The 14,932-nt window shown below is 41.5% G+C and overlaps 2 protein-coding genes across 3 annotated transcripts in view; both read left to right on the forward strand.

The window, feature by feature from the left end:
• mast3a (microtubule associated serine/threonine kinase 3a) overlaps positions 1-8,074 on the forward strand; it is a 28,758-nt gene extending 20,684 nt beyond the window's left edge. For both annotated transcript variants that reach the window (XM_042428619.1, XM_042428620.1), the window contains 10 exons: positions 286-408; positions 699-811; positions 998-1,179; positions 1,770-1,891; positions 1,989-2,177; positions 2,723-2,946; positions 3,479-3,601; positions 3,790-3,926; positions 4,379-4,563; positions 4,692-8,074. In XM_042428619.1, coding sequence (XP_042284553.1) covers positions 286-408; positions 699-811; positions 998-1,179; positions 1,770-1,891; positions 1,989-2,177; positions 2,723-2,946; positions 3,479-3,601; positions 3,790-3,926; positions 4,379-4,563; positions 4,692-5,563 — 2,270 coding nt within the window. In that variant the 3' untranslated portion in view covers positions 5,564-8,074. The remainder of the gene's footprint in view (positions 1-285; positions 409-698; positions 812-997; positions 1,180-1,769; positions 1,892-1,988; positions 2,178-2,722; positions 2,947-3,478; positions 3,602-3,789; positions 3,927-4,378; positions 4,564-4,691) is intronic.
• Positions 8,075-8,628: 554 nt separating this feature from the next.
• Positions 8,629-14,932, forward strand: part of pik3r2 (phosphoinositide-3-kinase, regulatory subunit 2 (beta)) — a 29,922-nt gene continuing 23,618 nt past the window's right edge. Inside the window, exon 1 of the mRNA XM_042429652.1 lies at positions 8,629-8,963. The gene's annotated coding sequence lies outside the window, so the exon portion shown is untranslated. The remainder of the gene's footprint in view (positions 8,964-14,932) is intronic.

Genomic DNA, 14,932 nt, shown 5'->3' on the forward strand with positions numbered 1-14,932 from the left:
CTGACTACATCCTGTTTTGTGTTCCCCTTTGACTGAAATTGAGCAACCAATGTGCATTTTTATGTTGACTTTGAAGTTGTGATCATGACAGTATTATAATGGCAACATTTTGAGCATGGAAGGGCTATTTTAAACCAGATAGAGGTCACGATGACTGACGAGAGAAGAGTATGGATGTTCTTCCAACAATGGAATATATTAGTTCTCAAATTGGCATAGGAGTAGTTGTACACCAGGCCCTAGATGGGCAGATATACAAACCCATGTATGTTTGTTTTTCTCCAGGTGGAACCACTGAGGTGAAGATGCACATGTTCTTCCTGGGTCTGGACTGGAATGGCCTCCTGAGGCAGAAAGCTGAATTCATACCTCAACTAGAGACGGAGGAGGACACCAGTTATTTTGACAGTAGGTGGATTTACTGACTGATACACATACAAAGCCATTTGTGAGGTAGTAGGAACTCATCTAACTACAATGCAAATATAAATCCATCCGCACACTCACAGACAAAACTAGACACACCTCTGTTAGAACCACAGGAGGACACACTCCAGTGAGAGTCGGATGTCAGGATTTTGATGTTTGTTTGTGGGGCAGAAAACTAATTTGGTGGTTATTTTTATTGGGGTAAAAAAAACTATGTCACCAGTTTTTCATTTTTTAATGCATCATGGCTGTCGCTGTGTTCCCTACAGCCCGATCAGAGCGCTACTGTCACATGGGCTCAGATGATGATGATGAAACCAACGATGATGAATCTTCTCTGGAGCTCCGACAGTTTTCCTCTGTGGCCCATCGCTTCAGCAAGGTACTTGTTCTGATTCTGCTCACTTCACACAACCTCCATCGTTGGTCATGAATGGTATTTTAGATTTGAAAGACATATATACTGTAACTTAAAGTTATACGTAGATACAGCCTGGTGAATTCTTAGTAAAACACATCTATATATGATAAAAAGAAACCAAATACTCACTTTCCTCTTCAACTGTAGGTGTACAGCAGCACAGAACACCTGTCCACCTCCACGCCGTCCAACCAGAGCTTGTCGTCATCAGAGCGAAGCCACAGCGAGGAGAAGGAAGAGCGATGGGAGGGCAGAGGAATCCTTTCCCCCAGCGATGGACACAAACACTTGGCTAGTGGAGACAAAAGAGCAGATGGACACAGGGGAAGGTGAAAGGCCAGAGAGAGAAAAAAGTTACATCCTTGGTGTATGAAAGGAGAACATTAAAAGCCTTGTTAGTGATAGATTTTATGAAAAATGTGACTTGGGTGTGTGTGTTCATATGTGTGTGTTTCCTCAGTATGCTCTGGCATTCTTCCACAGTGCAAAGACATGCAGACTGATCAGGTGGACACATTTAAGTTGCTCATAGGTGTCCTTCCATTCAGTGCATTCTGGGAAATGCTCCAGTTCCCCCTGTTACCCTGAATAAAATTAACTGTGAAGTCAGGAATAGCTGACTTGACTTTTACCTAGAAGTTGTGATAAAATCAGTATTTCCATGTGATGATTCATGACCACAAGCTCATGTTTTTCCACAAAATGAATGTAATCTATTCTCTACGGAGCAAGACACGTCATACCAGAGCTCATTTACTCGCACATATGGAAATGAAATACAAACTGAGAAATTTGGGTAAATCTTTGAATTTTGTCTCCTGTTGGTTTTTTTCACCATAGTTGCTGTTTTCACTGATCACCCAAATTTGAAAAGAGACTCTTCTTGTGTATTTATCATGTCCTGTGTATTACCTTGCAGTCTGCGACCCCGTGCTTCATCCAGTTCCTCCCAGTCAGAGCGCAGCGCCAGCCCGCTGGTGATGAACAGCACCCAGAGCCTCGACGTCATGCCTCGCTTTGCCATTTCTGCCGAGGAGGAAGGTGAGACTGACAAACACGGACCTCTTTGCATTCTCTCCTTTTGTTATCTTGCATTCGTGAAAGGCCAGTGGTCTCACTCCTTGCTTCCTGATCCTAGATGGGATGGTCTCCAACCTGCGGCGCATTCGTCTCCGGAGCAACAGCACAGGCACCAGGCCGTCATTCCGGAGAGGGGCGTCCCGACGCATCGCCCACCAGCTGGAGACCCCAGAGAAACCCAGATCGCCAGCTGGCAAAGTCCCCAAGTCTGCCTCAGTCTCTGGCCTGTCCCTCATTATTACCCCAGGTACACAGATAATAGTAATAATGTCTACAAAATGTAAAAAGGAGGGTGAGACAAATATTGTAAATAAAAGAATGAAATAATAAAAGAAGATAAGTAAGTACACCCATTCCATTGAATCTGGGATGAATACATCGTCATAAGCATATTTTTTAACATAATCTTTTAGTAAGACGACTATAATCTCTTTCTGTTTGCTAAGACTATTCATGTGTTTACAGTGCCCTCTACAGCCCAAACACAAACCATAAATCCATACCTTACTGTTGTCAAGATAACAATAATGTTGCTTGAGCTCTTTGCTCATGATGTTTTCTCTTTTTACTGATTCAACTGAGAATCATACATAGAAAATTAACCTCCATTTAAAAGATATTATCATTTTGGTATTTTTGTAGAAGCTGTTTTGTCAAATAACTTATGAATGGCACAAAATGTAAAAAAAAAAAAAAAAAAAAAAAAAAAGTAGCAGTCAGAGTTACATATTATCCATAAAGTCTCTACTCATCTCTACTCACCTTGCTGATCATATTCTTCTCCCCATCCAGACGACTCGGCATGTCCTCCTACCAGCCCCAAATCATCTTTGTCCCTGTCGTCCAACCCCTCGTCCAGAGACTCGTCCCCCAGCCGGGACCTCTCTGTTAGCGTCAGCTGCCTCAGGCCTCCTGTGGTCATCCACAGCTCTGGGAAGAGGTTTGGCTTTGCGCTGCGAGCTATCAGAGTCTACATGGGAGACACTGACGTCTACACTGTGCACCACATGGTCTGGGTATGTGTCCTTACCCAAAGAGGAGCTTGTGCTGAGGGGATAATTATGTGTGAACTTCTCCACAGATTTAGAGTTTTGTGATGAGACGTGTACATTTAATTCTAGAAATTGTTTATTTTAAAAAATCTTGACGTGGCCTCATGTGGGCCATTTTTCATCATATTAGAACAATGTTGAATTCTTATAAATTTTAAGCTCCTGTAGGTAGTATCCAAGCTTCAGAGAAACTGAAAGACAACCTTTTAAATGTTTTGGTGCCACCACTTCTGTACAGCCAGTGAAATAGACAGTTAACAACCTGTATGAGAAAATGTTTGTGCTGAAGCCTGGTTCATCTCAACTCTGTAGTTTCTGCAGATACATTTTGACTCCTCTAAGGAGCTGCATAAATGCATCTGTTTTTTGGTTACTGAAAACATTGGTTACAATAATTGCATAGCTGAAACGTTGTTGGTCTTAGTAACAGCTGATTAGATTGTTGCTTGACCAGTAATTTTGATCTGAGGTTGTGTGTGTGTGTTTGCATCCACAGTGTGTTGAGGAGGGCAGTCCAGCACACGAGGCAGGATTGAGGGCTGGTGACCTCATCACTCACGTCAACGGGGAGTCTGTCCAGGGACTCGTCCACACTGAGGTGGTGGAGCTTCTGCTCAAGGTACAAAGATAATTCAAATATGATATTATTTTTCTGTACACACATTTATTTTGATGATCCTCAGTGCAGCCAAATGCTCTGCTGAGTTTTTTTTTCTAAAACATTTTGTCATTCTTGTCTTAACTCTGTATCAGAAACAGAGAAAGCCTTGAAAATGGGTGTTAATGTCAATGATGTGTTTTCAACAGAGTGGCAACAGGGTGACCCTGCAGACGACTGCACTGGAGAACACCTCGATCAAGGTGGGCCCTGCCAGGAAGGCGAGCTACAAGGCCAAGATGGCTCGGCGCAGCAAAAAGAGCAAGAGGAAGGACGGACAGGACAGGTACATGAGGGGAGGATGCAGCATTTCTGTTTGATGTGTTATTCCTGTCTGACGTTGTTTAACTGTAGGTCAAGTGATGGATTTCAGACAGACAACTTTCACTTCAATTGCCAGTGGCTTTAAGGAACAGCCATACAGTGCCATTCTCCAAGTTTCTTACTTTTTAGGTGGAACCACATTTGGACTAAAATCACACCTACTTGTAGCTTGACCATAGATATCTTGTTAGACATTCATGACACAAAACAGAGATGCATGTTGTAGTGAAGCGCTGATCAAAATTTCAGTAAAAATCTAATTGATATTATTTTATAGAAGTTGTCTTTTTCTTTGGGCTTTGTTTCATCTCTATCATTTAATTTTGTCTCACTAAGTTAGTGGTCTTTGTTCTCTAATAAGCGTGGACAAAAGTTTGACTCAAGACATCTGACACCTTATTTTTTCTTTTGCAGCAGACGACGTAGCATCTTGAAGAAGCTGTCTAAGCATACGCCTCCTCCGCCCATGCAGAGCAGTCGCAGCTTCTCTTCAGGTTTCCACCAGTCATCTAGCGACAGCCTCTCTGGCTCCCCCACACAGAGTCTCTCTCCTGGCCCTTCCACACCCTGCCGCTCCCCTGCCCCCGACCACTCTGGAGGTGAGACAGGATGCTTTGTACCACTTGCATCCCAAAAAATTATGCAGTTGATTTCCTTGTGTGTTCTTGGTTGGAGGAAATATATTCATGCTAAACTGTTTTCCGTCTTTCTCTTTCTGTCCACACAGATTCAAGCTCTTCACCTTGCTCCAGCTCCCCTAACTCGCCTGTACCTCAGGCCCGTCCCAGTTCCCTTCATGTTTTGGGTCGCTACACCAAGGCCGGCCGCTGCAAGTCCACCAGCAGTATCCCCCCTTCTCCGCTGGCCTGCATCCCACCTCCTCAGCCCCTCTCTCCTCAGTGCTCTCCATCCTGCCTTCCCAGTCACCCCAAGTCCCTACATGGTTTCCATGGCAAGACACTGTCCCCTCCCACCATCGCCCGCCATTCTGTGCGTCCCCGCAGTGCAGAACCGCCACGCTCGCCGCTCCTCAAGAGGGTCCAGTCAGCAGAGAAACTGACTGGAGACAAGTCAACAGGCGGGTACCATGGAGATAGGAAGGCCTATAGCACCCGCCGCCACACCATGGAGGTGCCTCTGTCTGAGGGCGAGGGGCTGGAGGACATGGAGGGGGAGACCGCCACCGGGTTCGTCTGTGTCGGCGAGCATGGCCGGCAGGGGCTGTACATAGGTGGGCAAAGAGGCCACCAGGACTTGGTTGGCGGAGGCAGCGAGCACCACCGCTCCTCCACCTCCTCACCACAACACCGCGGTGGCAACCACCACTCCAAAGAGGTGGTGGTGATGAGGAAGCTGGCTCTGTCGGAGCGGAGGGACTCCTTCAAGAAACAGGAGGCAGTGCAGGAAGTGTGTTTCGACGATTTGGAGGAGAGAGAGGCCACGCCGAGTCCCCCCATTCCCATCACGCAACCAAAGGCGTTCAAGGCATCCTGGATCAACTCGGCCCAGTCGGAATCCAGTCTGAAGCCGGAAGGACGAGGATCACAGGGTACGACAGCACAGCAGAGAGCCAAGTCAAGAGAGAAAGAAGGGTTTTAGTTCTCTCACTTTGCCTGGGATAATAATCCTGCGGGAGACTCAGAAGTTAAGAGAAGTCTCTGACCTGCCACTGTACTTGCATTCGAAGGCCTTGCATGTGTGTCCAGAAAACTGTGACCAAGTCCCAAATCAACACAAGCAACTGCGTAAAGACGGAAGAACAAATCAAATCGATGTTTCTCAGTAATATATGCATCCTGCTACACTGTTAACAGAATAACGACAACGCCAAAACGTTTACTTCCTAGTTGCTTGTTTTCTCTCTTGGTTCTCAAATCACTGTGGCACCTGTGACCGATGTATTTTGTAAATATCTTTTTTGTTTTAAATGAAGAAACTTATTTATGACTTTTTACACTCATCCTGTTTTTGGTTGCTGAAAATGCCTTCGGATGCTTTAGCAGTTCTTATTTCAGGAACGCAGCTGCCAGAAAGCCACGTGTGGTTATACAGTAGGTGCAGAAAAGGGGGAAGTAACATCAGTCGTTATCGTACCATATTTCATTTTTTTTAATGCTGCAATGCCTGTCTAGAAGTGGGTTTTGTTTCGTGCTCAGACTGGGTCTCGGAAACAAACTTAGCGTTTGTCCCGTGTTAATGTATTATAGAATTTCAGAAGATATTCTGTGCTGCCTCTGAAAAGATTGTGGCGGTGACAATTCGGACTCATCGTTACCCGAACACGGCCCTGTATAAAATTTTTAACGGACAAATATTCCAACATCACAATACTTGGAAGCCTAGTGCTGGTGCCAAAGCATGGTTTAGCCATATGAACCATTTCAAAGAGGTACTGTAGTTGTACATAAGAAGCTTCACGCATGCCGGTTCGACCGCCACTCGCTGTCTGTCTGTCCTGTAGAAAAGTGCGTCCGCGCTGACACTCCTCCAGCAGTGGTTTAAATCATAGCGTAATCACCTTTGGAAACCAGACTGTTGTCTCTGTCCTCTAAATACCGTATACTGTCACCTACCCGCTCATCGAGTCGATCCTCCGTCCAGCTCCTAACAAACGTAGTCGTAGCAGAAAGTGTTTGCACAAGTCGTCGTAGCCGTGTTACAGTTAGAGCACTCTCATGTTTCAGGACGATCTCTTTCTTTGGGATTTAACAACTGTACAGTAGATGCAACAAGCAGACTGGCTCCCTTGGCTGTTTTTTTTTTTTTTTAATAAATGTGTATTATGAATGAATGTTTACATTTTAGTGCAAATATGTGTACGTGTGTGGACTTGTCATGGTTTTTGTTAAATTATTCTGAAAAAAATTGAATGACAGGGAACGGCAGAATTCAACCAGAAGCCCTGAATGGATGAAGGAATGAGTAGAAGGTGATCTCCTTTTTGTATATTTTGATATGGAAACAGTCTTGTTGCAGTACTAATAACCTATGCTGTTGATGTATATTGTATAAACAATGGTGGACCTTATAACAGCTGTCGGTGGTGTTTTTTTGAAAGTGACCTTGTAAGGGTAGTTGGACTCCAAAATAATGTGTAATGCCATTTAAGTGGCAGGGTGTTAATCTCCTGTTTCAATCAACCTCAAAGGATTGTGCATGCATCACATCCCAGTATAATATTCCCACTTTTTTTTTTGCCTATTTGGGGATTTTTTTTAATTTTAGAATGAGTTTTGTGAGGAGATGTAAACATGTGGGATTTGTTTTTCACATATGTATCCTTTCATTTGTATTTTTGTTCCCAATTTGATTTTTTTTATTTTTTTTTATGGTTTTCATTCAGGAACTGTTTGGATCAGCAGCCAAACATGCTTCCCCTTTTATTTCAGATGAATTGTTACACAGAATAAAATCTCCCTTGTGTTCTTAGTTTTATGACGGCACACATGTTTGTGTTTTGCAGAGTTTAGAGGACTGTTAATGTGGGAATTTATAATGGACGTTTAGCATATACTAAGCCTTGAACAGTGGTTATAGATTGTTGGGGTTCAAATTAGAAGTTAGAAGTTTGTTCATTGTACTCTGGGGAGAAGTGTGTGTCTGTTGGGAATTGTCACTGGATTTCTGATGCAATATACACCGTGGTGTGTTTTTAGGATCTGTTTTTGTACCCCTACCAAACCATTATAGTATCTCTAGTGCCCTAAGTTGTATCATACTTTTTTTGAATGAAGACTTCATTTTTCAGATGTAGAAACAAAAAGAGATGTCAGCAGCAGTTCAGACCAGCGGTTTGGCATCACATGTCAAAATGAAGCATCACAAAAACTCCTCATCTCTATTTTTGCCTGTGTGTGTGTGTGTGTTACACTCCATGTCTTTACACGGGTGCTCAACTGTCATTCTCCATATTTCCCTCACTTGTGTGAGTGTGTTTGTGTGTTAAAAGTTGTTGCTCCTCACTCCCCCCATATGACAAACTGGCCTTTGTGAAATTCCTACCATGTGGGTATCTGGTGCAGACTGGTGTGACATTGTCTGTTTTTCTATTGTCTTAACAGTGCTTGAAATAAATGAATTGCAAAAGGACTACAAAGTCCAGGACTACAACGTGTGGGTGTTTGTCATCTGTCCGTGTAACAGGAATATTTGCAGTTTAGTAGCACATTTAGATCAGATATTGATTATCTGATAGTGTAATAATCTTTCTTCAGTGTAGAAACAACTATAGCAGTTTGTACACCAACCAACACAAATCAATACAACAATATTGATCAGACTGTGTAATGATAATACATATGTATACATATGTAATTAGACTGACAAAACTGCACTGATGAAACACTGGTTTATCCACGACACTATTCAAGCTAAACCAGTCACAAAGCTTGAAATGTAGGTTGAGAAAAGAGAGATGTGGACTTGAACTCGGTATGGAGATGTCCCCACGAAACCCAGCATGGGATTAGACACGGATTGCATGTGGTTGAGCACGTTTCCTTTTCCATACGAACAGGATTCTTTGTAATAAAAGAGAGCTTAAAGTTTTTTCGGGGGGAAAAAGCCTTACAGCTTAAGATTGTACGGTTCAAATTTCTATTATGAGCCGAGGCCATTCGGTGACCCCCTCCTTCTCCTCCTCCTCCTCCTCCTCCTCTCCCTCCTCATCCTCTCTAAGCGTTCGGGTTTTTCCGGCCAGCTTCGTCTCTTTCCGCTCTCTTCACATTAGTTCCCACGCACTCTCCTTCTCTGCGCCGTGCTGAGCTGGAAAATGGCTGTGTAGGGGAGCAGGGAGTTAGTTATGAACGGGAAAAGAAAGCCAGAGCGAGAGAAAGAAGACGAAGCAAGAAGTTGAACGGAAGGGTTTTCTACAAGTTTGCCGCACATTTGAGAAGCTGTCGTCCGCAGATAAAAAACACCGCACGGAGTCTTGTCTGCTAACTTGGAAGTGTTGAAAGCGCCGCAGTCAAAAGTGAGAGGAGTCAAGAAATATCCTCGGGTGAGTTTTTCCAAGTTATTGCACATTTCCAGTACAGCAAGGCAGCCACTGTACTGGAAAATGGTGGAAGCGCTGCTGCAAGTGTGCTGTGCGCACACAGCTCCATGCTGCTGACTTGTGTCCTACTTTTAAAGTTTCAGCACGCGATTCTTCTCGTGTTTGTTTGTTGTTGTTTTTTCTTTAACTTATTGCACTAAAATCTGATGTTTATTCTCGCTGCGTGTTGCTCGGCGCTCGTCCACAGTTGACGTGTATGAAATGTTGGCAGAGTCCGTTATTGTAACATTTTGTTGTGCTTTAAAAAAAAAAGTTTGTTGCAGGACTTTGTTGTTCTCGAGGTTTTTTGTTTGTTTATTCCTGGTATGTCCACAAATTATGGAAAGTCTTTATTAGGAATAAACCCCTTGAGATGTACTATGTCGTTTTCAATAAGACAAAACATTTAACAAAAAACAAAAATAACAAGAAGATCATTGGACGATACTAAATGTGACCAAAGACAAACAAAAAACAATAAATAACAATCATATAATAAGACATACAAAATCAGAGCATGAAAATGAATCATTCATTCATAGATTATAGAAAAGTATTCATGTCAGTGATAGCATTAAGTAATAAAAGTATAAAACATAATTATAGAGGTGTTATTATGGACTTGTAGAAGTGATCCTATCATAAGAAGACGCAGACACTTCTCATGTTGTCAGTTTATGCAGAAATTACAAATAGAGTTCAGAGTTTTCAGCTAATTGAAGTGCTTGAAGTCAAAAGTTTTAAATGTCATCAGGATTGAGGACTGCAAGACTTAAACACAACAACAACAACAACAAACAAAATAAACCTTGCAGTATATTCTCTATCACATTGGTAATAAAGCCTTTACATTGACTGCAGACTGTAGGAGGCCTGTAGTGTGGAGGCCTGACAGAGCTGAAGGCCTGACATGATGTGTGTGTTACATCCCTGCTTTGAGGAGTTGGCATGCATCAAGGACTTAATGGAAATTGTGCCACTTGCATAATAAGACAGACCACTCAACTGTGTGGAGACCCCCCCCCCCTCTCTCTTTCTCTTGTAATTACTGAATCCAGCATTATGCAACCAAATGTCAATCCTCCATTATACTGCTTTATCAATGTGAAGCATGACTCGTGGCAAAGCCCTCATTCTTCTTCTAAATGTCTTAAAATGCTCTGAATGACTGGCAGCGCTTGTGTCATTAAAAAAAAAACTTCCAAAAAAGAAAGTGAAGCTTCTCAAAAAATGCCAAGTGTCACTTCTCAAGAGGGGTTTGGTGGAACAAAAAAAAAAAACAGGAGTTAGCTAAACTTCAAATTTCGCCAGACACGGTACAGCTGTGTGTTATTTTTGTTATACGTCCTTCAGCTGGGGGGGACCCAGTTAAACTGAAATGGTGTTATTTGATCAAAATAGCAACAGAATACAACTTTAAGGCCAGTTGAAGCTCCACTGGAAATGCTGCAGACTCTGGATTGGGATTCGTACCCAAACATCTGTTCATTTAGCCAAAGTATGATTTTCTTAACTCTACGGGGGAGATAAATGTGTTTATACGAGGAAGGGTTTCGACATACGGAAGCATTTTTATGACATCATAATGTACCAAGACTGAAAGCCGGACAAGTGCAACCGTTAATTGACTAGTTCAATTGATTTGCTGTAGGTGCCACTTATTATTGCATCACCAACTAAGTATAACCGGCTCCTTATTATTCTCAGTGTGTCACAATGGGATTAGTATTTCATTAGCCTGTCATTGCTGTGTGTTGTAATGGAGACCACTGTATGTTACCTGCTATATATATAAAATATATGCTCTATATAAATAGTTATGGTTGGGCTCGAGTGCAGAAAATATGTATTTTCTCTATAATCAAGAGCAATCATTTGAGTGGATGTCATTACTCCTTTAATCGTGGAATAGAGCAACAAGTCTGGAAGCTGACTAACCACTTACTACATGCTAACTACGCAGCAAAAAAGGCTTGTGGCATTTTTCAACTCCTGCAGACTGGCTTTATCAGATTTTCTGTCTGTGTTGCCTTGAAAAATGTTGAGATTTAACAACGCGGTCACGTGGATTTCAGGAAACGTTTTATACTAACGGAGGCACGAGCTGCCTGCATCTTATATTTTCTGATAAATACAGCGAGTCCTCTTTAAATGTGGAGCCTTGTGGCACAGTTGACTTTTCAGAACAGTGCCGTCTCAGTGCTGCATAATCTTCGTAGCAGATGTTTCTATTTAGCAAAGTAAGCTTTTCGGCTTCATTAAGGACAGATAGAGTTCAGGTGAAGCAAAGTTAAATCATAAAACGCCTAAGCCCCCCCATTTTAGGCTGAAAAATAAGTCCTCACAGGCTCCTGTGTTGTTGGCCTGTCCTCCCTGCCTGTGGCGCAGTAGATTTTTCAGTTCCATGTGGACAGATGGCCCGAGGCCAGGCTGCATGCGTGGTGGCTCTGTAGTCAGGCTCCTCACCAGCAGGGCCGTAAAGGGCCAACACATACACACGAACTTTAAAGAAATAACTGTGTGTTCATGTGAGGGTCAGTATTTTACACAATGCATTTATTTGTCCAAATGAAAAGTCATGTAAGGACAACAGAATACAGAGTTTTTTTCTTTGAGACATGGAGCAACTGTATCCATTTTTATCATATGACAAAGTCCACCTGAGCTACATGCTACGTTATTTTACTCGTCAGCTCTTTTTTTAACAATCATTACAGACTACCTCGGGGTAAACCGCTGCTGATATGTGGATTGGATATGCCGAGGCTCATTTTCCTTCAAACCCTTGAAGATATGGTAGAAATGATGGGTTCACCTCATTTTACGATGACCTACATAGATGTAACTGTCAATGAAACGCACACAAAAAAAAAAAGTCACGACTGATGATGCGGTGCGGTGAAAAGTAAAAGAAGATGTGCAGCACAGCCTCAGGTCTACAGAGAAACCTGTTCATCTTCATTAGTTGCTGATAACTTGGTGATAGAGTGACAGGAGAAATGAATCGGTACATAGCCGACGTTCAGGTATTTTTATCTAGGTTTTGAACTGTAAGACATGATATATAGGCCTGTTGATTATTTTCTCAATCAATAAAGCGTTTAATCTATAAAATGTCAGAAAATAGTGTGATAAATGCCTGTCATGATTTCCTGAAGCCTAAAGTGTCCAACTAACACGTCAAAAAACCTGAAGATTTCCAGTTTACTGTCATTATAAGACAATGAAAAGCTGCAAATCCTCACAACATAGAAGCTGAAACAAGGACATGTTTGGCATGTTTGCTTGGAAAATTAATTAACAGTTAATCAAGGGTCAAAATAGTTACTAATTGTTCAATTAACTTATAGTTTCAGCTCTAATAATATATAATAATAAATTGTAGGGTTGGGCAGTATGACCATATATACTGTCAGATGATACGTTTGTTTATCTTGTATAGATTTTCGTGTTTATACTGTTGTATCCATCATTTAAACATCAGGCTGTTGTGAATCAGTGGACGGGACTGATTAATGTTTTGGATGTTTATATGATTTTTCGTCTCCTCGCATCCATGTGATGAAGTACTTAGATTTCTTAGTGTCATGTCTGTAATAGAGATGGATTTCACAAAGAGAAGACCATCTTTAAGAGTTTTATCTGGAATCACACACGTCTGCGTACGGACTCAGCGTCTGTGTTACACAAAGAGCCCCCCGACTGTACCGGCAAGCCGAGCCCGACACAGTTATAGAGTTACAGAGCGCTCCGTCATCCTTAGAAGATTCGACCTTGGCAATTAATTGGTACATCAGTTGCCCCTTTTTTCATCAGTTATCAGTGTTTCTTTCCCGGAGGAGTCCCGCCTCTGCGTGTCTCGGCTGAGAACTGGAAGTCGAAGGTCGAATCGCACGGCTTCGTTTCTGATGACATTTCTACACCTGCTGGGAACACGAGGTTGAACACTTGGTCACACGAGAGTTATTAGTAAAAAAAAAGTTTCACACACACATACATGATCATAAAACAGTATAATATAAGTGTATATGTTTCCATTACAGCTGGTGTTTCATTTGCTGAATAAGCCAAAAACAGATATTCCTGTCTGGTTATTTTATCTGTAAACAGTCTATCAATTGATTTGACATCTTCTTGTTTCTTTGACCAAGAATCCAAAGATATTGATTTTGCAATGATACTAAACACAGAAAAGCATCAAATCCTCACAATTGAGAAGCTGGAGACGGTTATTTTTTGGATTTTTGGGTTTAAAAAACAATGAATCAATTACAGATATAATTAGAGCTGCAACTAATGATTATTTTCATTATCAAATAATGTGCTGACTGTTTTCTCTTATTCAATTAACCATTTTGTCTATAAAATCTCAAAAAACTGTGAATAATACCTGTTATTTCTGTCATCTCTGAGAGCGTGACGTCTTCAGATGTCTTGTTTTGTCTGATCAATGGTCAAAAATGCAAAGAAATTCAGTTTCTATCATGTATGACACAGAAAAGCTTCAGATCAACAACATTTGAGAAGCTGCAACCAGCTAACGTTTAGCATTTTTGCTTAATAAATGACTAAAATGATTATTGAATTATCAAACTAGTTGCTGATTAATTTTCTGTTGATCAACTTACCAATTAATCGACTAATCGTTGCAGCTCCAGATATAATTGCTGATAAATTCCTAATCTATAGTAACATATATACAATACATATAGTGCAGATCTTTTTGAATATAATTTATTTGGAATATTTAATCATCTACAGTTGAAATCATTTCTATTGACATACAATAAATTCAGTTACAGCAACATGAGAGATAAATATATATACATAAATGATGTTGGTTTTCAGCAGTGGCTCTCAGGTCACTTGAATGTGTTAGTGATGCTCTGAATATCTTATTTGCCGTTTTACATTATGCACACTGGTGTATAATGAACAGGTCAGAGCTACGCCGGCCGACTAAACACGTCAAGAATCATCTGACGTCTGTAGACAGCAGAGTTAAATCTAGATGCCATTTTGAGTTCAGTCGAGGTCTCGTTTCCCCCACAGTCAAACAAAATGTCTGTGAAATAAATAACAAGGATGAAAACACTGAAAACAACCTACAGTGACTGGAAACAGGTTCCCATCTCACATATTTCCAGATTACTGTGTTATGTTATAACACACAGGTTGTTCATATTTACTGGATCCTGCATTTCTTTACTAATATATCAGCAGCTTGTCACAACGTTCATGTTTTCTAAAGGCTATGATGTATTTCTCTTCTTTTTGTGCTTATAATCACGACATTATTCATCCTCTGTTTACTCTAAAAAACAAAAACATCTCTTTTCACCCCATTGCACGACTTGAGCATGACTCATGGAAATCTCTCCAATCACAAGCAGCCTCCAGTTTTTTCCATGTTATGTTCTTCATCATCTTCCTGTGGCAGTTTCAATTTAATCTAAATCATCATTTTCGTCAAAAGATGATGAGCAATCGTCCAGGATGCAAAGATGAAAAAAAAATCAAGTGTGTGGGGAAAAGGTGGAGTTGTTTGGGTCAGATGTTTGATCACTGCCTAGATACATTTTCTAATATTAGAACATTTCCTTGATTTGCCCGGCTTCTCTGGTGACTGGGTAGCACATGGCCAGAGCAGCAGCCAATCAGAGCGCGGGATTAGCTTTCCCTCTCTCTAGCAACAGTGAGTTACTTGCTGCCTATTCATTAATTATTTTCCTGTGGTCTCCCTCAGCCGTTTGGACTCTGCTGATAGCAAAGTGCTCCGTCTCTCTCTGTTTCACTCTGGTTTTTTTTGTTGTTTTTTTTTGCACTGCTTTCTGTCGCCCTCTCCTCTGACTGAATAAAAAGTCTTTTAAAAAAAAAAGGGACGGATCCAGTGACGGTGAGCTCGCCAGCTGCTGCTGCTGCCTTGAACTGTG

Source organism: Thunnus maccoyii, chromosome 12 (assembly GCF_910596095.1).
Source record: "Thunnus maccoyii chromosome 12, fThuMac1.1, whole genome shotgun sequence".
Lineage (NCBI taxonomy): Eukaryota > Metazoa > Chordata > Actinopteri > Scombriformes > Scombridae > Thunnus > Thunnus maccoyii.